The sequence below is a fragment of the Rhinopithecus bieti genome, unplaced genomic scaffold (genome assembly GCF_001698545.2).
Source record: "Rhinopithecus bieti isolate Rb0 unplaced genomic scaffold, ASM169854v2 scaffold_17184, whole genome shotgun sequence".
Classification (NCBI taxonomy): Eukaryota; Metazoa; Chordata; class Mammalia; order Primates; family Cercopithecidae; genus Rhinopithecus; species Rhinopithecus bieti.
Window position 1 is genome coordinate 1,808,809 of NW_016809106.1, and position 24,578 is coordinate 1,833,386.

Below are 24,578 nucleotides of genomic sequence, written 5' to 3' on the forward strand. Positions count from 1 at the left end.
TTTTTTTTTTTTTTTTTTTTTTTAATAGAGATGCGGTTTTACCACATTGGCCAGGCTGGTCTCAAACGCCTGACCTCAAGTGATCCACCCACCTCAGCCTCCCAAAGTGCTGGGATTACAGGTGTAAGCCACCGTGCCCAACCTTGGGATGTGAATAATCCCATATTCTTATAAACTTACTTTTTAACAACTGTTGATTACATTAAGTGCCATTTTAAAAGGCCTGCAAGGTCTAAATAAATGTCACAGTGCTAAATAAATGGGGCTTCCCAACAAAGTAAGTCACTGAAGTCTATTCAGTGTTTTAGTTCACAAGCCAGAATAGAATTGGGTGGGCTTCTCCAGTGTTTGAGCTATTTTATTTAGTCTTTAATAAGTTTGATTCATTCATATAAGTTTGTAATTTCATAATATGCTGTTATAAACACAAACTTTACCAATAGTCATAAAGTAATACAGGTAATAAATGTGATTTCTTAATAAGGATTTCTCAAGAGCCACCCTTATTGACATTTTGGGGCGAATTATTCTTTGTCATGGGACTGTCTTGTGCACTGCAGGGTGCGTAGCAGCCTCCCTGGCTTCTGCCCACTGGATACCAGTAGCAGCCCCCATCCCCACCCCAGTAACAAACAACAACGTCTCCAGACATTGCCACATGTCCTGCAGGGAGCAAAATTGGCCCTGGTTATGAACCGTGGCCTTAATCCTATGGTTTTCATTCTGACTGTTTATTAGAATTGCCTTTGAAGTGTTCCTGTAAATACGTCTGCCCAGACCCTATTGTAGTTCTCTGAACCCAACTGTCTAACTCTGATCACAAATTTTTGTACCTTTAAAAGTTCATCAGGTAATTTGATGTACATCTTAGATTAAGAACCTGCCATGGTAGATAGAGCTTTAATATGACTCTCTAATTGGGAATCTGGTATAATGTAATTTAGTTACAAAGTTAGATAAAGAGCAAACAAAAGTGTTTCTATCCATATAGTCATTAATTGGTTGTGTGTATAAGTTAGCATAGCACTTCCCAACCCTGACTGCACATTAAAGTTACCAAGAAATTTAGAAAATCACTGATGCCTGAGCCGTACTCCCCGAAGATCTGAACACAAGGTGCCTCTGGGACGTCAGCCCTTTGAGTACTAGTTCACCCCCATCGTGAGCACTGCTTCTCATCTTTTAACTTCTGCTCAGCTGGGTTCACATCCATTCCCTGACTGTGCGTTTTTAGTTTCAGAGATGAACATAATGTAACAAAGAGTAAGCATTCCCCTTTCACAGAGCCCTTACATGACCATTTTAGACCATTTAGTATCATCGACAGGAAAATTAAATTCCTAAACAAATGTCCAGTCAAGATGTCTTGAATATTTACAAATGCTTGTTAGCATAACAGACACATGCGTTTTCAAAGGGCTCCTGAAAGTAAATCACTGAAGCGGCAATGCTCAGCACCGTCATATTCAGAGTGGTAAAAGAGTGAGGCACTGGGAGACTATACCTTTTACTGTGATGGCTACGAAAAGAGCTTTGATACTAGCTGGACCGTGCAGCTGAAAATAAAATAAGAGTCAACAGCCTCATGCTTCGGCTAAGTGCAGTCACCAGCACCAAAGGTTAAGGCATCCTTCAGGAGCCGTGGTTCAAGAACCAACATGGCACAAACATCTTCTTTCTGTCAGATGACCGGATTCCTAAAACCCTGTCACCTGTACAAGAGATCTTGTACGTCATCTTTTCTAATGTCCACATTTTCCCCAAAAGAGGAAGTTGAAATAATTGGGAGTATTCAGGGCTGGAGTCCGAAAACCCAGATATCCCTGGTGGAGTAAGAAGAGCCCTGAGCTGGCATCAAGACAGTGCCAGTGGACTGTGCCATCTCCACCTCCCACTGGCTGGAGCACCATATCCAAGTGACCTCAACTCTGTGACAAGGAGCATACTCATAGCTGAATGCCAAGGCTGTCGAAAGGATCAGATGTGATCAGCTACTCAGTAGGTGATTCTTTGGCTGGACTGTGCGGTTGAGTTTTAACGTATTATTATGGTACCGTCATTTTCCACTCAGCCCTCTGCTTGGCTGCTTTTGAGCTTTCACAATGACAACTTGAGGGTGAGGGGGCCGAATGAGTACACCTTCTTTTTAAGGCCCGAGAAGTTAAAACATAAAAGAGCCTGGATTCCATACAAGCTTGTGGCTCTGGTCCTGTAATTGGTCCAGTGTGTTGACTGGATGACATGGTAGAGCACTCTACAACTTCCAGATTAACCCTTTCTAAGAGAAAATAAGGAATCAAAATGACCCTGGTAACCAAAAACAACTGCTGAAAGCGCTGCTGACAGCAATGGACGTCCCAAGCAAAGCTACCGGCTGCCACCCTCCTGCTAGGCTCCCAAGTCTTTTGTCTTCTCTTTCTTCTCATCCCCTTAGAGAAAAGCTCTTGAATTAAGTAACTCTCCCAAACCAACCCAGACTGCAAAACTCCAGGAGGCTTAAATGAAAGATAAATGTGGTCCCTGTGACCTTCCTTCCCCATTCCTCCCTCCCCACCCACCCCATCCCTACTTTCTCTCCTCCTTCTAGCTTCCCAAATCATCTCCCCAGCTGCAGCTCGATTATAAAGCATTTTTCACAACTGCAGATTGACTCCCCAGTAGTCATTTGTTAAACAGAGGAACAGCGATGCCTCCGGGGAAGACGAACAGTGGGATGAGAAAGAAGTTTATTCTCCCAAGTCTTTGATGTAAGAAAAATCAGTTTGAGCTGATTTAAAAATCATTCTGACTTATGCCATAACATTTTCCTTTCAATGAGAGTCGTTTCTCTCTTTCATGCATTGCCCTGAGTTTACCTGCTTTCATGCCAGTCCAGTTTTTGATGCTGAGAGGATGCTTGGAATAGAAAATCAGGTTGACTCAGAGCCTGTGGGATTAGCAGCCCATGACACCTTGAAAAGCTGACAAGAAAGGTCTGGAATGACAGAGGCTCCAGAGATACTTTCTGAAAACTGGTTTTCCTCGTAGATTTTCATGCCCACGGTAATAAGTACAGGACACCCGCTACCTTTCACCAGATTCTAGCCAGTGGAGGGAAGCTGTGCAGGACTGCGATCCCAGCAGCCCCGGCCCATTCCAGTCCCACCCCAGGACTGCAGAGAAGCAGCTCAGTCTGGTGGGAGGTACTCACAGCTTTAACTGTCCTCGCCTTCACCTGTACAATGGAATTGTATTATGTGCCTTCGCGGCTGGCTGTTACGTAGCAGGTGCCTGAAAAAATGATAGCCAACTTGGTAAGATTCTTCAAATAAAACTTGGCTCAGTTTATTTTTCTTTTCCCATGATAATTTTGCCGCTTTTAAAAATTGGATATTTTTCCCCTCTTTCCGTGGTTCCTGGAGTCAAAAGGTCAGCTTTGTCTTAACCAGCAAACGTTTTCTGCAAAAGGTCAGAGAATAAATATTCGTAGTGTTGTGGGCCATACTGTCTCAGTCACAGCCATGTAATTCTGCATTGTACCATGAAGGCAGCTACAGATCATTCATAAACAAATGGGCCTGGGTGTCCTCCAGGAAAACAACCTGTCATGCACAACCAGCTGTGGGCTGCATCGGGCCCCTGGGCGGCAGTTTGCTCACCCCTCTTCTCAGCAATCACAAGTTATTACAGCTGGTATTTTAGCAAATACTTTTGAGCAGACACTATTCAAAGAATATTCAAAAATATTCAAACTTATTAACCCTCACTGTTGCCCTGTACATGATACTGTTTTTGTTGTTGTTGTTGTTGTTTTTCTCGAGAAGGAGTCTCGCTCTGTCACGCAGACAGGAGTGCAGTGGCACAATCTCGGCTCACTGCAAGCTCCGCCTCCTGGGTTCACACCATTCTCCTGCCTCAGCCTCCCGAGTAGCTGGGACTACCGGCACCTGCCACCACACCTGGCTAATTTTGTATTTTAGTAGAGACAGGGTTTCACCTTGTTAGCCAGGATGGTCTCGATCTCCTGACCTCGTGATCCACCCATCTCGGCCTCCCACAGTGCTGGGATTACAGGTGTGAGCCACCGCTCCCAGCCTGTACATGATATTGTTAATATGACTCTCTATTTACAAATAAGAAAATAGAAGCACAGAAAGATTAAGCACTTTGACCAGGGCCCCACAGCTTGTGAAATGGTGGGCCCAGGATCATAAGCCAAGCCAGCAGTCCTAGATCACATGCTCTGGACCTCTGCACTGTGCCGTCTCCTGCCATCGTCAATGATACGAACCTTTGAAGAGCATTTGCTGTGGCCCAGCTTTCTTCCCAGTACTTGCGCGCTGTGTTACTTTCCTGTTGCTGTCGTAACCAATGACCACAAACTTGGTAGCTGAACCCAATGCAGGTTTATGATCTTATAGCTCTAGAGACCAGGAGTCTGAAATGGGTCTCACTGGGAAAAACTTAAAATGTGGTAAGGTCTGCGTTCCTTCTTGAGGCTCTTGGGGAGAATTTATTTCCTTCCCTATTCCAGTATCTAGACCCTGCCCACATACCTTGGCTTGTGGCGCCTTCCACCATCTTCAGATCCGGCCATGGCCAACTACATCCTTCTCACATCACATCACTGTGACTCTCCTGCTTTCCTCTTTGATGTACAGGCACCTTGTGATGACACAGGCCCACCCAAACAATCTGGATAACCTCCCCATGTGACAAGCAGCTGATTAGCTTAACAACTCCCACCTCCTCCCAGCCATGTGACCTAACGTATTCGCAGGTTCCAGAGATTAAGATGTAGACCTTGTGGGAGGGCCATTATTCTGCCTACCGCACCATATTTTAGCTCACCTCATGCACAAGCAACCTAAGATGTGGGTCCTGTTATGACCATTTTACAGAAGGGTACACCGTGTCCCAGACATGTCAAGTGCATTCCAAAGTCCCACATCTAAATCAGACAGCTAGGGTTCTACAGGTGTACAGCTCCACAACAGGTGGCCTTAACCATTATTTAACCTTTTGGCTAAGAAAACATGAGTATCAGGCATCTCAAAACAATGGAGACTAAAAATATTTATGCCCTCAGGTGATCACAGCCCCTCACTTTCCTGGGACAACCCTGGTTTGCACCTGTGGCCTTGACACTCAGAAAATGCTCTGGTGGGCAGTAAATATGTCCCCCACCAGAGCTGACCAAAATTCTAAGTCTTTGACTCCTCATTATCCGATCCCCAATCCCCAGCCCGGGAGTCAGAAGTGGGGCACTGTGTGTTAGTGGATGATATTTGGGATCTCTCATGGTTGTACATTCTTCCCTTCTCACAAGTGAATTTCACTCAACAGTAACAGATGTTTATAGAAGTAACTATTGCTGATAAGTCATTTCTTTGCGGGGGAGAAAAGGTCCTAAGACCTTTCCAAGTTTCTCTAATTGTTTTCCACTGTGGCTGTCAGGGGAGCTTTCAGCAGCTGTCAGCTAAACACTTCCAAAGAGAAATGTGACCGTGGAGAAAGATGCCTTTCCAGGTGGAAGAATGGAGTGCTGAGTGCTAGTTTTATTCATTCCTTCCTCTGTTTCCCCCTTTTCTTTTTGGGTTCTGCAGACCGTTGAAAACTGTGTGTGCATTTTAAGGAACCTCTCGTACCGGCTGGCGGCAGAAACGTCTCAGGGACAGCACATGGGCACGGACGAGCTGGACGGGCTACTCTGTGGCGAGGCCAATGGCAAGGACGCTGAGAGCTCTGGTTGCTGGGGCAAGAAGAAGAAGAAAAAGAAATCCCAAGATCAGGTGATGCGGGCTGCTTGCAGCTGCATGCAATTATCCCCTTCCCTAATTGCAACTTTAATATTTCCTCAATATATAGAGAATGAGCCCTGCATTTTCATCAGGAGGTAAAATCACTAATGCATCTGCACAATTTTCCTGTGGGAATTTCACAGCTGAGACGGTGGGACGTGAAATGACTTCCCCCATGTCTCGCAGTTGAGCCAAGATAGGAAATTACTTAAAAAAGAAAAAAAGACACCCGAGGCCCTAGCAGGCTCTGACATTCCACCTCTGAGCAGGTGCTGTGTTAATTCACACATTTACTTAGGGCATTGTCGGAGCTGGGTTTGGCGCCATCCAAGTGACAGGGATGGGTGGAATAGGAGATGTGGTAAAAGAAGGGAAACAGAGAGAGAGACAGGGAGGCCAAAGATCCAACGTGTATGTAATCACTGGTTTTGAAGCGTTTGGATTTTCAGTCTCACACGTCCCATTGGAAATGGGGGTAACAGAGAATTCACAGCCCTTCCACAGGATGGCATTAGAAGCTTGGCCATGGGGGACAATTCAGATGAATTCAGAACAGTATTCAGCCAGAGCCGGAGGCCTCTTGAGAACAGAATGGCCCTCACCTGCTGCAACTGGTAGTAGGTTCCCCTGCAGCAAAATGAAGACCGCTAGGCAGCAACTCACAACCCTGATGCATCAGAACAGCCTCTGCCCCTGTCCTGGGCTGCTCCTGAGAGAACAAACCCCTCACCACAGGCCCCACCAGGACAGGGAGCGATGGGAGGACAAAGCAGGCCCACCTTTGCTAACAGTGGAACAGAGGTTAACTTCAGGGCCTGGAAACTGATTTATCTCATCAAGGAGCTTACAGAGAGTTCTAGGTTTGCAGATGTAAAAATGGTGGATATCATTTGTCCCCTGGAATCTCTACTACATATCAAGTCAGGTTTTTAAAGAGTATTTAGAGATTAGAGAAAATATATAATACAAGTAAAGTGGAAAAAAGCAATATAGAAACAGGTGTGTACATAAATATAGGTATAGATGGTACAGATATAGTCTGGCCAGTTTTGTATGATATGTCTCATATGCAAATACAAAATGCTATCTGCATGTACAAAATGTGTGTGTTTCTTGAAAAAGCAGAGTAAGATCCAGGAGAAGACAATGATCGATTCTTTTTGTACTTCTGTATTTATAAATTTTCTACAATGGAAATTACATTTGTAATCTTTGCAAATGGCCTTTAAAAACTAATGTTCATAAAGGCACGAAGTTAATGTATGCTTATAAAAGTGTATGGTTTTTTTTCAGAGAAATTTATACCTCACTGAAAGGTGTAAGAGATTTTGGAAAATGAAAGGTTATCTAGTCTACAACACAGACCTTCCAGGACAGAGTAGCCAAATATTATAACAAGAATAAAAGTGATACAAATAATAATTGGTTTAATGATGGCCTCTAGAGCTTTTTCTAGCCCAGAAATTTATGTTGACCCTTGACTTTGGCATTGGTATTCTTGACCTTTAAAAGACACTATAATATTCTGCATGTCAAATTTACCTGTAAGAAAAATCTCAGAAACTTTTTTAAAAAAATCCCCATAGGGATAATTCAATAAAATATATGATACAAAAATATGTTGCATGCATGCTCTTAGTTCAAGAAATGGTTTCTCTTGAACCATACGAGAAGTATCAGACTTCTAGGCCATTCTAGTCTAGAAACCTGCACGTTATGTACATGTACCCTAGAACTTAAAGTATAATTAAAAAAAAAAAAACTCCATGTATGCCATAAATATATATATATATATCTACTATGTACCCACAAAAATTAAAATAAATAAATAAATAAACTGCAGCAAGAAAAAAAAAAAAAAAAAAAAAAAAGAAGTACCAGACTGTGAGCTCCCATGTGCAGAAGTGTTTGACACTCTGTGCTTCATATTCTGGTCTAAGAGGTCCTTGCCAACTCATCCATTTCTGAATCTGCTCTGTGCCTGTTGCTGAATTCTAAGGAATTGCTAGTTTCTCTAGTCCATTTTGGGCAAAACCTCCCATGAAACAGTCTGCATGTCATCTGCCAAGAAGGTGCATCTCCCCCAGCAGGACCCTCCCTGCCCTCAGCAGGGCCTTGTGCCAGCAGCCTGTCACTGCAGCATTGGTGGGGGGAATCCGAAGATTGGGGTCCAGGGAAATAGGAGGAAACAAAATGGATTCATTTACATTTTGCACCTTTTGTAGCAATAAGCATTTTTTGGTTTTTCACCTTGGTCTATGGCCAGCGATCCTGTGATGGTGTCCTGAAGTGGGTACTGTTTCGACGTGGTTTGGAGGTGACGGGACATTGTCCTCCACCAGCTGCTGGCCAGGTCAGACCTTCTTCAGGATGCTCGTGGTGTGAGATTGGCCGTGTGCAGAGGGCCACTGAGAAAAACAAAAACTAAATAAGCAGGACCTGCTGGAATTCAAAACCTCCCTTTTTAGCTTATAAATTAATTTAAAGTTATTTAATTCAAATGGGTAAAAAATATATATCTATCCGCATGGGTGAGGAGACAAACCTATCCATTCAAACAGGATTCTGATCCACTCTTTTTATCTGGTAGTTCTTCTTTCATGATAATCTTTGTTTCACCACTGAGTATGCTGTAGTCAATTTAAGAGGAAATATGTTTGCTCTTTTTCACGTCTTTCTTAAGTTGTAGATGCCAAATGCATAGATGACTGGAAGATTCACCAGTGATATACAGGGTGCTATTTTATACATAAAAGCAATAGGAATGGGATTCTGTGTAAAACTTCAGTGCTCCCTTATTTTTCCCACGATGAAAGATATGTCTTGGAAGAGCTTTCAAGGCCTCTTGTTCTCCCACTTTCCTGGCCTATCTGAGGATCCCACAGACCAGCCTCTAGGCTTCTGTTCGTGCTGTTCCACTGCCTGGCCCTCCCTTTCCTCCCTTTCCCCACTCACTACTTGGAGAATAATCATTCAAGAGCAGATTAAATATCCCCTCTGTCTTTCCGAAACTTCTTTCAAGTAAACTGTTGCTCCCTAATCTACTTCTCCATAATTTTATTTAAACTTCTCTGCTAGTTATTATCATATTATGGGGTAAGTATAGCAACTGATCCTCAAAGAGAGCCAATTTTCTGGGGCAAAGGACTGTGTGGGTCTTATTTCAGTCTGTGACTTCTAGCCCAATGCCTGGCCCCAATTACACTGTGGCCTGTGGTGGCCCCTAGCCCTTGCTGTGGGTTTCATTGTGGGTGGATGCTCATAACTGTGACTTTTCCCAGACTCATGGGTTTCTTTCCTGGTGAGACTTGGCCCCTAAGGGCCGCTGTGAGCCAAACGTCTTCCGCAGTCCTCCCTCCCTGTGTTTTGAGCTGTTCCCCAGTCTCTAATGAGAGTGCTGCATTTATCTTGTTAGTCGGTATTCTGAATCTGCAATCACCACCAAAACGAATGCACCATCTAAATTACTATTATCATCTAAGAACTTAAGTTAATATGCAACAAAGGTATATGCGTGTGTGTCACAGTATCCCAGGAGAAGCAGGACTTTTGATCCTGCCAGACTAAACAAATTATTTGCACTGAAGGTATTATGAGATATCATGAAATGCTATCACCTACAAGGTTTTCTTGGATTTTCAGGATATCAGTATTGGCCACCACTTCTTCAACAGCCTCACACGTTCCCTGCTGTGTCATTTGGATGCTCTTGACCCAAAAGTGAGATTCTATCGCTAAACAAACAGCATGCATGTCCCAAAGCACAAACTTGAATTTTATTAGTAGTTAAAATGACCACAATGGAGATTTGAACTTTAAATAACAGTTTCTTCTCATTTCAGACAAAATAGATATTAATGATAAATATCTAGGTATACATGTACACACTTAACATGTAAATAATATGTGAGTAAAATAGCACTAAGCTCCGAGAAGAAAATAATACCCACACCTTCGCATGCCTCCTCCTAGAGAGATTCACAATTACAACTTACATCTCGGCATATATCCTTTCAGATGTTTTTCTGTTAGAGGCCGTATCAGACAGCAAAATTCATAAGGTCTTATAGTCAGTAAGTGTATTTTCACTGATAGAGAACTCCAGTCTCTTGAGTCTTCAGAAGTCAGGCTCCTTGTATTTTATGGGGCTGTCATCTTCAGGGTGCTGCCTTCCTCCTCATGATCAAGAGTCTGGCTCTCCACATCCATAGTTCAGGAGTGGAAATGGGGAAAGAAGACAGGAGTACCCTTTCCTTTAGGGCCCCACCCAGAAGCTGCACACATCACTGTTACATCCCTGTGGCCGAGACTGACTCCGTAGTGGCACCAGAGCTGCGAGGGAGGCTGGGAATTGTAGTCTTTTGTGACAACCATGACCCTAGGTGAACCTTGGGCATACTCTTAATAAAGAAAAAAGACATGTAGTGGCCTATTCAAGGTATGTAGGGAGTAGGGGGCTCTCTATCCTTGTGGGGAGGGGTCTCTTACCAGTGAAATCGTGTAGCATTGTCTGCACATGGTAATGAACAAAAACCCAACTTGTACTCATTTCATTGCCTGTACATTCCCTGCAAAGACTGCAGTCTCTTACTACCTGCCCCCGGATGACAGCCCCCACTGCCCACCTTGGCACACCACTGATGGGCAGGAAGATGTAGGCACAAGTCTGCTCTGTGTCACTTTGCTGACCGCTTTATGACAGCTTATCATTTGACACAGACTGACATTTTTCCTTGCCGGTAAGCAGTTCTTCACACTGGAATGCGGAATAACTACTGTGAACTCCATGGTAGAGGAATACCATGATGTGGCGAACCAATCCCCTATTCCTAGAAAATCAGGTTGCTTCCAAGTTTGTACTAATGTAAACTGTAATCAACATCTGTGTAGTTAAATCTCACCTACCCCCTTAATCACTTCTTAAGAATGAATTCTTAGAAGTGAAATAACTAGACCAAATGCATGCTTTTAAGACTTTCAATACACAAAGCGGAATTTATCTTAATCACTCTAAATGTCAGTGACAGTTTCTGTTCATGGACTTGATTTTTTATTATCACTTCACGGATCTGCTCCTCACGACATTTCGATGCTCCTAGGCTTCCATTTCCTAATATCACAGGTGGTTTTTCTTTCTTTCCAGTTTTCATTTTCTCATTAGTAACCATACTCTTTCTTTTGCCGCTTAATACCATTTCCTTTCTAACCATCTGCTTCTTTCAGCTGCCGCCCGTTCCTCTTGGCTGGTTCGAGTACAGTCTCTCTCGGCCTTCACCTCACCATATGCTGGGAACTTGTTGACTCAAGGCATGATATTTCATGTCCTGGAAGCAACATATCTCATGAGCCTGCAAAGGTCACGACTGTGCATTTCTGTGCAGCAACTCTCCTCTGCCATTATCCATGGATGAACCACATTCTTCTACTTCTTTTTCACTTCTAATAGAAAATATAGCCCATCACCTAAAAGTGCTGCTATTTTAGTTTCAGTGAGTTTATAGACTTAAAACTCTGTTTCAGGTGTCTTGTTTAGTTTTCTTTTATTATTATTATACTTTAAGTTCTATATGTGGCTACATGTGCACAATGTGCAGGTTTGATTACATATGGTATACATGTGCCATGTTGGTGTGCTGCACCCATGGTGAGGACTGCATTTATCATTAGGTATATCTCCTAATGCTATCCCTCCCCTTCCCCTATCCCAGCGGACAGGCCCGTGTGTGATGTATTTGGCCCTTCCTGTGTCCAAGTGTTCTCATTGCTTCAATTCCCACTATCAGTGAGGAACATAACAGCTGCTTTGGTGGCGGATAGTTTGCTGAGAATGGTGGTTTCCAGCTTCATCGCATGTCCCTACAAAGGCATGACGTCATCCTTTTTTATGGCTGCATAGTATCTCCATGTGTATATGTGCCACATTTTCTTAATCCAGTCTGTCATTGATGGACATTTGGGTTGGTTTCAAGTCTTTGCTGTTGTGAGTAGTGCCACAATAAACATACGTGTGCGTGTGTCTATCAATACTGTTTTACAACTTGACCGGGGCCTCTCGGCCTTGGCACTGGTCACATGTGGGGCAGCATACCTCTCTGTTCCAGGGAGCTGGCCTGTGCGTTGCAGGGTATTTTCCAGCCTCCCTGGACTCGACCCACTGGATGCCAGTAGCACTTTTGCCACAGCCACGACAACCAAAATGTCCCCAGACATTGCCGCTTGTCCCCCTGGGTGTTAAAATTGCCCTGCTTGAGACCATTGGACTAGATTGTCCTTTGAAGGACATATTTCTGAACATATAAATAAATGACCAAGACCACAGGATTATCTGAAGGAGGTTGGCACGTCAGGGACAAAGGCCCTTTAGAAGGTAGTAACAGGGACAGCCATGTCCCAGGTTTCCCGAGATGTGGATGGCAAATTAGGAGCAGAGAGAATTCTAGATGAGCATCAGTGATGCCCCAGTTGGTTCTATCACAGTGACTTGGGGAAGGGACAGGCAGGCCCAGTCATATGGAGCAGCCTTGACAGCTGTCCTCTGTGGGGCACAGCACAGTGGCCGGCCTCATGATGCCAGTCTGTGGAGTAGGCAGCATCACCAGCTTCACTTCTGAGGGGTGTGTGCCCACCTGGCCCCATGGCCCCCCCCAGGAGGAGGTGCATCAGCAAGGCTATTCCTGAATCTCTTTTGCCCTAACGCTTTGTTCAGACAGCACCTCCATCCTGCCTCTTTAATGCGGGTTTCTAATCTCTCAAATGCAAAGCCCCTCCTGTGTTTTGCGAGGAGAGCCTGGAAACAATGCAGTGCCACATAAGTACAGCTAATTAGCCATCAACTCTATCCCCTCTTTGCACAGCCTCAGCCTCAGCCGCAGCTGAAGTCTTCTGAACAGCTCCTGGGGGATTCAGACACCCGCACTACCGTTTTCTTTGAAATTCCTAAGAATCGACACAAAGAATCATTTCTTTCTGGCTTTTTACAGTTAACTGGAGTTTTTGAATACCCATCACCTCTATCCTTCCGCCTTTAACCCCCCAAAAGCTGGAAGTGGCCACGAAACACTATAAAGGCAAATTATGTAATAACTCTGCTGTTCAAAGCAAGCCAAGCAAGAGTGGCAGACGGTGGACGGACTTGGGTTTTGAATGTTGCTTTTTAAAGTACCTAGTGCTGGCTGCAGCTTAATTAAACCAAACCCTGCTTGAGAGAACATTCTCTGACAGTTTACCTACTTAGAGCCATCTTCTCTTCCTACATTTTGCAATGTGTGACTTCCCCTGAGAGGAAAGAGTGGGATCTTAAAATCAGAATGTTTCCCTGATGCTGCAGCTCTGCTCCTTTTATCTTGCAGCATCTCTGGTCTGTTGTTTATTTCACCGAAATATCTTAAAAAATGAAAGTGAGCCTGCACATATGTAATGACTGTGATGCTCCCTAATTGGTAGAGAAATCTAGGTAATAGAGATGCATCCCGCCGGTGAAGCCAGCCTTTTCTGTTTATGTTCTGAAGATACGACTCAGCAGTAAAAGGCCTTTTCTGCGCACAAACTTGATTGGCTGAGACTGAATGACGCCTGTGACAGGTGGGAAGAGGAGCTGTGTATTTTAGCACTCCTCCTGAAATGAAAATCCTTCTCCATACTCTCTGACTGCTCCTTGTTGGTGTCTCCTCAGTACCCAGCCCAGTGCATTGGAGATCAGAGACTAGGGCAGCTGTAGGATGGCTCACCAAGCCTTGTAAATTATCTTATAATTCTTCTCATTCATTAGGGGGCTTTTATGAATGTGATAATTAGAGTACTCCTGTGACTCTCCGTAACTTAAAGAACCTCATGTTTACAAAGTCTCTGTTTTTAATATAGTATGTAACATCTTTGCTTTCAGGGGTTTTTTTGTTGTTGTTTGTTTTTTGTTTTTGAGACAGTCTCGCTCTGTCACCCAGGCTGGAGTGCTATGGTGCCACCTCAGCTCACTACAAACTCCACTTCCCAGGTTCAAGTGATTCTCCTGCCTCAGTCTCCTGAGTAGCTGGAATTACAGGTGTGCACCATCACACCCAGCTAATTTTTGTATTTTTGTAGAGACGGTGTTTCACCATGTTGGCCAGGCTAGTCTCAAAGTCCTGACCTCACCCAGCTAATTTTTGTGTTTTTGTAGAGACAGGGTTTCACCATGTTGGGCAGGCTGGTCTCAAACTCCTGACCTCAAGCAACCTGCCTGCCTTGGCCTCCCAAAATACTGGGATTATGGGCATGAGCCACTGTGCCCAGCCTACTTTCAGGTTTTTATCCCTAAGTTACATCTTTCTCTTCCTATAAAGGAGCAAATGGCTTCCAGTCTTTCTACCCAACTGAAATAGAAATCTTTTAAATAGGCCCAGGGCGGTGGCTCATGCCTGTAACCCCAGCACTCTGGGAGGCCAAAGTGGGTGGATCACCTGAGGTCAGGAGTTGAAGACCGGCCTGGCCAACATGGCAAAACCCCGTCTCTACTAAAATTACAAAAATTAGCTGGGCATGATGGAGCACACCTGTAATCCCAGCTACTCACGGGGCTGAAGTAGGAGAATTGCTCCAACCCAGGAGCCAGAGGTTGCAGTGAGCCAATATCGTACCACTGCACTCCAGCCTGGGCAACAGAGTGAGACTCTGTCTCAAAAAAAAAAAAAAAAAAATCTTTTAAATATAATTTAAGCCCTGCATAGAAGCAAAAGTATTTAAAGCAAATCCAACGAAAGGCTCTTTCCTTTTCCTTCTTTTTAACATACACATTGCGCATATCCCCATGCATATGTTATTTTCTTCCTAAGCAGACCTTTTTTACAGGGGCCATTATGTATGCTCTGTGCTGATGGTGACCATATCAAAAAGCATCATGTCTAAATTTCAGCAGTCCCTTGACCTTCTATCTTGGGAAGCTTGATATCCTCTTTTTTTTTTTTTTTTTTTCCAAAAAATTTAGCATTACCTTCTTAATGAGAGCATACATATTTTCAATTCTATACAGTTTTAGAAATGGAATGACAGAAACTGTTGACTGTTTTTTTATGGATATTAGTCATGCAGTCGTATATTTGAAGCCAGTAAAGAAAAGTGCTGATACGTTATTGAATGAGGCACTATTTGGGGTGGCAAAAAGTCTATCTGTTGTTTTGTTCTATGATCTATATACACTCACTGCTTTGCTGCCATCGTGTCTCCAACAGAGCTCTAATTCTCAATTACTCAGTTTTCAAACACTCTGGTTATAGCCACCTTAATCCTTAGCTTTATGTACTCTAAATATGTGTGTAAAATTAGAAATTTCTATAAGCAAGACAATTCATAAGAGGAGGTTTAATATTATGCTAGTAATATATTCTTTGGTCTATTTTCCTATTCAACAACATGTGAATGACTTGCACAAAGTGTAATTTGAACATTTAAGTAATATCTGTAAGACTCAAGGGATACTAGAACTTTTGCAAAATTTATTTGTTAAAATATAACAGATGAAAATTAACTTGTTACACAGAATTGTGGAACATTTATGTAACTCTTAAACATAAGCAGTAAAATTCTGAGGAGGAAGGGATATTTTCATTGAAAATTTCCCCCAAGCTGGAACAAGATGAAACCCAGCAAAAAAAACTTGTTTAAAACCACAAATGCCTCTCTCCGCATGCTATTTCTTTCACTTTCTCTATTCTGCTTAACTTTTAAACTGCATCCTGAGGAATGAAGACACACACACACACTTATATGTGGTCATCATACAGATAACATAATAAAAAAAATCTTTTTCTGGCATTGCCACCACTACTGTCCTGGAAATACTTTGTCTTCGTGTGCTCTTTCTTTATTATATGGAAAGTTCTCTCTCCTGACTTGATGACATTTTGCTTCTTTATGTATTCTTTGCTTATTTCAAGCTCTTAAAGAGTTTTTGGTGGTAGGTTCTCAAGATATTGTCCAAAACAAACACAGTTTGCACAAGATTTGTAAGTTTAGTCTTATGTTCTTCAGGGCTAAATCACTGTGTGGTCACTGCTTCAATTATGTTACAGATTAAAGCCATTTGCTTGCCTTCAGATAATGTCCCGTTTTTGTAGATATTTTAGGATAGAAGCACCTTATATTTAAATTTGTAAATAAAGTATTTCTACTTTGGTGAAAGAGTTGTATATCCCATGATTTTTCATGAATCTTCACATTCTAGCCTCAAAAATTTGCATGTGCAGAATTGTCTCACCTGCATCAGTCTGATCATAACTTTACCATTGCCCTGCTGCCTTGTCGATGTTGATGAGCTAGACAAAATAGTGTCAAGCATGTTAACCGAAGTGTTACAGAATACTTCCAGTCATTTTACAGCTGACAGAAATCTATTTTAATGGGCTTTTCCCCCTATTAACTTATGCTATTTTTCTCCCTGTTAACTTAATAAAAGTTCGAATAAAGTACCCAGATAAAGGTCTGGCAGATACATTTACTGGCTTTGAGATAGTCCTTTTTCTTCAATATCAACGTGCTAAAATAGCCAAGAATCCCCTTTGAACTCCATCTCCAGTTGCCATCAAAGATTATCTGTGTTCACATCAGTTGTCCTTTTATTTCCTTCAGATTCTCTCTGTAGCTATTAAGAAAGGATTGTAATAAAAGGTATTTAAGACATACATAGATGACACGTCAGAGCCTGAAGAAAATTTTCTACTGACTTAAGCATTTATCCCGCTTTATTGCACAGGAGTTAGAAAAGCAGAACAAGATGAAACCCAGCAAAACATAACATGGCTACTTTTTCCTCTTTTTGTAATGAGCATGCAAATATTACTTCTCTGCACCTCTTGCTGTTAGGTTAGCTCTTACATGAGAGGAAAATCTATCCGTGTTGAGTCGGAAGTGTCACATTTTATTTTCTGAATTTTATCAAATTTTATATGAAAATATTGCTTTAAATTTTTAAGGAGATAGCAAGATATAAAATGAAATGAAAGAAATAATTTGCCATTTCTTGTTACTCTAGCAGATAGATTCACTACCCCAAGCTGGTCTCCTTTGAGAGGCCAATATTGCTACTGCTTTGTCATTGAAACTGGCAAACCTACAGAATGACTGCTGTCTTTTTCTAGTGCCCACTTTCTATTCAGTGCAGCAAGCCAGGATCAAATAATGAACTAGGAGCAATGTGGCGAGGCTACTTCACTTCCTTCTTTTTTTAATTTAAAGGAGATGTATTGGTTTTATTGATAGGCTGTTCACAGGTGCAAAGTCATCTTTGAATAGTTAGGAAGTGGCTTTGGTTAAAAGGACAGGAAGCTTCCCACACTGAGTGTCCTTGTTACAAAGTTAAAATTGAGTGACATGTTCATTGAAAATGACCTTTAATGGGATGTCGTTCATCTCTGAGCTTGACCCTTGATTTAAACTAAGCTGTATCATTATTGAGGAAAAGAAGACATGCAGTTTAGCTTATTTCGGGAAATAAATAATGAAGTTTTTGAAACTCTTTGTATCAACAGCCATCTCTATCCACTTTTCTATTTTTATGTTGCAAGGATACAAAGTAAGCATGTATTTTCTTGCAGTAAAACTTTCAGAATTAAGGAACTTACATTCAGAAATATGGTTTTGTTTTTCATATTTATACACACACATATATATACATGCAGGTATATGTATGTACATAAAATATCTGCAAGTATGTTTAGCATGTGTCATTTACAGTGTATTTTTAAGTAATCATTCATAAACACTAATGAACTAAATATCTTCATTTTCTCACGCTAAAATTATAAAGAAATTGTTTTATTTTACTGTGATTTTTCTCAGAACTGAATATGTGTATTTTTTTCTAAAAGCATAGCATCTTTCATTTCTAACTTTATTATACTCTTTATTTTCACAAAAGACAAAGCCTTTGTGTAATCACAAATCAGAATCATTATTTTAATTTTAGTATGTTTTAAATTGTAAGAGTGATAGAACAGGAAGTTTGAAATGTAGAGAAAAGACATTGTATTAATAAATTTTTATGATAATTACAGGTGTTTTATGATGCATTTTACTTGGAATAATGTGCAAATCCCATACTACTTTGCATCCTGCTTTGATCATTTAACTTTTATTGTTATAATTTGTCCAAGTTGCCACATAGTCTTCATAAGTATCATTCTTAATGGTTGACTGGTATTCCTTTGTGCATGTAAGCCATAATTTCTAAATTATGGGTAATTAATTTTGAATTACACATTATCCTGTTATTCATTAGATTCAAATCAAAGCAAACTAAACTATCATGATTGCTCTAAGATCTAGATTTGCCTATAGCTCATGTCAATGTGTCTAATAAACCATAGCAGTTTTCTCTCTTTTATTGATTTTGTCATTTGTTAGATGCAACAATAGAACCCAATTTGTATGTATGTAACAAATTATATAGGAGTTTATCACATTAACGATTATGCACAAGCAGTGAGGGCATTTGATTGTTGGTAACTGTTAATGCAACCCCTGTAGTATGCTTACTATAAAATATGCTACTTTGATCTTTATCCTTCTTCCAACCTGCTCAATCAAAATTAAAATTAATTCATCTCTTCCCCTTCCTTCCTACAGCAACATGTTAGAATCATTCTTGAAGAGCTTATCCACTTCCTCTGCCAGTTACATTCTCTTGTGTGCATACGCCAACCCGCCCTCCACCCTCGATCCCAAGCTCTCGCTGGGCAGGAATGGCTTCCCCTTTTAGTGATCCCTGGACTGCTGATGCAGTAGCCTCCATGCAGTCTATGTTCAGCAAATGTGCTAATGCTCTGCTTGTGTTTTCGCCTGTAATGGTTGAGGAAGGCAATGTTGGGAAGCATAAAGATGTTAAAGATGTTTGCTCTCTTGTTTTTCTTCCACCAGTGGGATGGAGTAGGACCTCTTCCAGACTGTGCCGAACCACCAAAAGGGATCCAGATGCTGTGGCACCCATCAATAGTCAAACCCTACCTCACACTGCTCTCTGAGTGCTCAAATCCAGACACGCTGGAAGGGGCGGCAGGCGCCCTGCAGAACTTGGCTGCAGGGAGCTGGAAGGTATGGCCAGTTCATTACAATAAAAAGAAATCTGGAGTTATGAGCAGCTCCTCAGATATCAATACAAGTCCAGTTTTGAGAAATGCAATTCTAATCAAGATTTCTAGGATGTTAGAGAAAAAAACATTTATATTGAACTGTTTTACTTGGAAATGTATTCCTTTTAAAAATTTGTCTGAAAGGCTCAGGGGTCCTTAAAGATCACTATAAACAGAGAGGACTAGATGTGATTATAGTCACTGAAAATGCTGTGAAATGTTTTTCATTCTATTCGTGTAGCTGAGCTACTTTGTTTTCAGTGGAGATTGTGACAGGTTAACATTTTTTCAAAGCACTATCATTAACGGGTAAGGGAGTTAATACTCAAACAACTGTGTCAAACCCCATGTGAACACTTAGAATGTACCAGGTCCCAGTCCCAAAAGAGAAGAAAAGAACCCCTTATGTTTTTAAAGCATGGGCTTACAGAGAAGAATAGTACTGTTGGTTGACTTTGGCAAAAGTGTTAAATAGATTATTGGAGAGGAGATTAGAATGGCCTTTTTCTCTGAGTCCTTATAAACTGACGCTGTTCCTGATTGATTTTCATAACACTCATTTTGGGCAAAAAGAGATTCAGCATAGTAAGCAATTCCTGAGTCTGGTCACCAGTGCGCTAACTTGCTTTGTTGCATAAAAAAAGTGTGACCTCTTAGAAGAATGAGGGTGGGTGGGGAGAATACCAAGAGAGAAAGTTTGCACGTCTGCCATGCATGTTCCATTCATTTCATACTAAATCCTGGGGTGTGGCATATTCATCAATCACTCCTTTCCTTGCCATTTATTTTCATCCAAACCATGTGAACGTATACATACGGATACCGATAACGTTCAGAAGCTCAAAGCTGTAGATGTCACACACACACACCACACTCTGGTCTCAACATTATGTAACTACACCCTTCCCTTTGCTTATTCCTTTGGATGTCTGCCTTCTTGTCATTCTCTCTCTGTCATCCTTTGTTTCCATTGCTGCAGTCCAAGCTACAGAACTTCCTTCTTTCTCAAGTGCCATCCCAGCTCATGGGCCCCAGGCCCTGACAATTCTTCCTACAGAGTTGGCCACTGCCCCATGGCCAGACCCACTTCTTCTCCAAAGAGTCTTAGGAATGGACATAATTAGCCCTTTTCTACACCCTGTCCATAGGCAGCCCTAGAGTTGTACACATCTCTTGCTTGCAACCAGAGATTGGTAGAGAAAAGCTTCAAAAGCAGAGTTGTGCCAGGTAGACATCCGGAGCATAGTCTTAAAGGAGCAGAAAAGAGATACTGATGGAAATCACTTCCTGGAACAAGGCCTTACATCTTATGTCTCTCTAAATTTAGTGTGATCTAGGAAGCTTTGATTCAAATCATAATTCAAACCAAGGCGCTACCTTTTCTGAGCATGGTGAGCCTGGACAAACCACAGCATATCACGGTGTCTCAGATGTGTCATCTGCAGAGAAAATCAGGGCTGCCTCACTCTACATCATGCACATCAATCAGAACACTGGATGCAAGGATGGTAGTGAGATGTCATAGGCCAAGACACTGTATGTGCCCATGAGCACTCACATGCTCATGAGCTAAAGGACCCTACTCAGCTCCCCTGCCGTGCAGCACTAACTAGACAGGTACAGGGAAATGGGCTCTGGGCTTCAGGCATCAGCCTGGCTAAGACACAAAGATCTAGATGGTGGCAAATCAAGTGTGTCATCCTAAGATGTTGTTTCTCTCTCTCTCTCTCTCTCTCCCCCCCACCCCCGTCTCTCTCTTCTTTCTCTCTTCCTTTACTTATTTTTTTTTTATCAGTTATCACTTTCCTTGAGAAATACTTATGTCATTATCATGTAATCATAACAACTTAAAAGTTGAGAAATATCTTTGGGCTCTAGAAGATTTTGAGTATAAGACTTCAACCTTTAAACTCTATATATTCCATATGTTCAAAAAGTAGAAATAGGAAAAATATATAAAAGAACAAACTCAAGCTTCTAGAATTAAAATATAATGCATCATATATACCATGGAATACTATGCATCCATAAAAAAGGATGAATTCATGTCCTTTGCAGGAACATGGATGGAGCTGGAAACCATCATTCTCAGCAAACTAACACAGGAACAGAAAACCAAATACCACATGTTCTCACTCATAAGTGGGAATTGAACAATGAGAACACATGGACACAGGGAGGGGAACATCACACACTGGGGCCTGGCAGGGGTTGGGGGCTAGGAGAGGCATAACATTAGGAGAAGTACCTAATGTAGATAAAGGTTGATGGGTGCAGCAAACCACCATGGTACGTGTATACCTATGTAACAAACCTGCACGTTCTGCACATGTATCCCAGAACTTGAAGTATAATAAATATAATATAATATAGTATAATATAATATAACATAATATAATATACTTTAACAAAAACTATGTGGAATGAGATTAACAGCAGATTATAAGAGTACAGAATAAAAGATTAGTGAACTTGANTGGGGCCTGGCAGGGGTTGGGGCTAGGAGAGGCATAACATTAGGAGAAGTACCTAATGTAGATAAAGGTTGATGGGTGCAGCAAACCACCATGGTACGTGTATACCTATGTAACAAACCTGCACGTTCTGCACATGTATCCCAGAACTTGAAGTATAATAAATGTAATATAATATAGTATAATATAATATAACATAATATAATATACTTTAACAAAAACTATGTGGAATGAGATTAACAGCAGATTATAAGAGTACAGAATAAAAGATTAGTGAACTTGAAAACAGCAGTAGGAATGATCCAAAATGAAACACAAAGAAAAAAGAAGAAAAGAAGTATAGTGCATCAGTGAGCTTCAGGTGACCTCATATGTGTGTAAATGGAGTCCTCAAATGAGAAGAGAAAGAGAACAGAAAAAATATTTTTAAAAATAATGGTTGAAAATTTTCCAAATCTAATGAAAACTATGAACTCACAGATCTAAGCAGCTCAAGGAGCCCCCGGCACAGAAAACATGAAGAAACAATACCAAGGTGTCTTTTAATCATATTGTTCAAAATTAGTAACAAAGAAAAAAAAATCCTAAAAGCAGACAGATAAAAAGACATGTTAAAGTACAAAGAACTGCACCACATCTCAACACCAAATTTAAGGATCAGTGACACTAATCTTTCTTTCATACAATGATTCCTTCTGAGCTGCTAAGACTGTCCTCTGGAAGAGAATTTGGTCTGTACGCCCCTTATGGGCAGACCAAGCCCCATTTATCTCTTTCTAGCCCACGGCCTACCCCTGTGCTTGGCTGAGAGAAATAATTCAAATGTGAGCATTTATCTCAACTGCTATCTATGTCTACATGTCTTCCTTGAGGATCGCAGTGTTTTCTATTTATTAATGTCTACACTAGTCAATAAGAATTTAGTAGCACATATTATGTTCCAGGCCATCCTCAGATGGTCACATTTTATGATATTTTGATTCTTTGGTTCAGCTGGCAATATACTGTCAATACAATATAAAACTGATAGAAAGAAGTTATGAGAGAACCATTTTCTTTTCAGTGTTCAGACTGAACAATGTTTTGCAGGTTGCAGAGTTCAGTAGCAAAGGGCTAGTTCTGCAGTTCCTACTGTGCTGAGATTGCTGTCTAAGTTTCCAAGTTCTGTGTCTCAGGAGCACCCAGATCAGCTGCAAGAACTGCTTAGATAGGTGTGTAGAGTAAGAAAATGACAAGTTTAAAAAGAGTTTACTACTTTTATATTTTAAGATTCTATTCTACTTTACATAATGGGAATTATGGAAGAAGCATGATAATTCTTAAAATTTTCTGGCAATAGCATCTTACTGTTTCTAGCACAATTAATTTGCATTAGTTCAGCACAGTTATCCCACATATCCAGAGGGCATTTCTTTGTTAAATTTCTCTACTGCTAAGAGAGTAGAGACTACTAGGAAAAAGGCAGAAGAGTCTAGAATAGTCCAAGTCAGCATAAAAGAAGCTGTTCTGTCTTAGACAAAGGTTAACAATGACGACCAAGATTTCCCAGTCCATATTGGACTTCAGTCAGCATGTTGAAAAATGCAAGAACTGGCCAGTTGCGGTGGTTCACACCTGTAATCTCAGCAGTTTGGGAGGCCGAAGTAGATGGATCACGAGGTCAAGACACCTGGTCCTGTCTCTATTAAAAACACAAAAATTAGCTGGGCATGGTGGCACGTGCCTGTAGTCCCAGCTACTCAGGAGGCTGAGGCAGGAGAATCGCTTGAACCTGGGAGGTGGAGATTGCAGTGAGCTGAGATCACGCCACTGCACTCCAGCTTGGTGACAGAGTGAGACTCTATCTCAAAAAAAAAAAAAAAAAAAAAGGAAGAACTCTTGTAAGGGGACACATAGACCATCATAAGGGGGGAGAGTAGATACTGTGGTGGCAAAGAGAAAAGACAGAGGAGTTGGAAAAACTGAGTTAAAGAATGCAAGAAAGAAAAACTGTCAGAGACCATTTAACGTCATGGCTGTTCCATCTATTCTGAGAGTCATGAAGTTGGCCCTCTCTCAGCAAGAAACTGTTATTACTAGTAATTTTAGAAGACAGAAAGCATTTGCGAAAGATTTCCATCCCAATGGTTAAAGTAGAATTTTGCCTCTTAGGATGTCAGTCTTGCTTATGAGAAGCACTGCTTCCCTAATAATTCTAGATACTGGGATAGTTCTCAGGCATGACAAGGGGCTGCTAAGGAATATTTGGGAGTAGTTATAAATATATATATATATATATAATATAATATATACTGTATACACACACCACATGCATAAGAAATTTCATATCAAAATACAAATACGCACATGGGGATCATCACATCATCATCTTTTGCAATAATTAACTAATTTTCTGTATTTCATGAGACAAGCAGTGGACAATTCTCAGGAAGATTGGAGAAGATTGTCATTAAGCCAAGCAATGATAAATTATCGTAATTTCAAGAAGACAAAGGATGACTTGTCCAGAAACCAAACAGATAAATCTTTACTTTTAAAAAGATGATTTCAGAAAAAAATCTTGAATTATTAAAAGATTGAGTTAGGATACACAACAGCATATAGTGTTACCATCTGAACTCTAGAATTCAAAGAATGCATTTTTATAGCAACTGTTAAAATTTAGTGGTATTTCTTTAGTGTTCTTAACTTTTATGACCCAACAAAACAGAAATGTAGAGGTAAAATACTTTAATTTTGCACGGAGACGGCTTTTTATAGACCTCATCATCTAAAACAATAATTTCTCTTTATAGGAAGATCATGCACACTCTTTTTCTGTGACAAATTGACTAGCAAACTAGATATTCATAATGGCCCTAAACACTTTTTAAACTTTAAAACACTCATTACTTGGTTTATGAGCATCAGAAAACATAATGTTATTATGGCAGAAGCAAAGTGATACATGTTTTTCATTGCCGACATGGGCTTCAGTTACCTTTTTCTCATTTATAGTACAATGATTTTGTTTGTTGCAGAATATTAAAACAATTGGATATAGAGCTTTGAAGATTTCCAAAATGTGAACGAATGTTCTTTTGACTCCCATTTATGAATTATTTCTATGGTACTTGAGCTTTATGAAAACCCAGGATTTGAACTGTAGAAATATATGTCTGTACTTGCTATGAAGTCAAACATTTTAAAATCTGTATACACTCAGTTTTCCTCCTAAAGTGTGACTC

General features: G+C 41.0%; 1 protein-coding gene across 3 annotated transcripts in view; it reads left to right on the forward strand.

Moving 5' to 3' along the window:
• CTNND2 (catenin delta 2) overlaps nucleotides 1–24,578 on the forward strand; it is a 414,955-nt gene that overhangs the window by 263,738 nt on the left and 126,639 nt on the right. For all 3 annotated transcript variants that reach the window (XM_017888565.1, XM_017888568.1, XM_017888566.1), the window contains exons 8-9: nucleotides 5,586–5,771; nucleotides 18,666–18,839. In XM_017888565.1, the coding sequence (XP_017744054.1) occupies nucleotides 5,586–5,771; nucleotides 18,666–18,839 (360 nt within the window). The remainder of the gene's footprint in view (nucleotides 1–5,585; nucleotides 5,772–18,665; nucleotides 18,840–24,578) is intronic.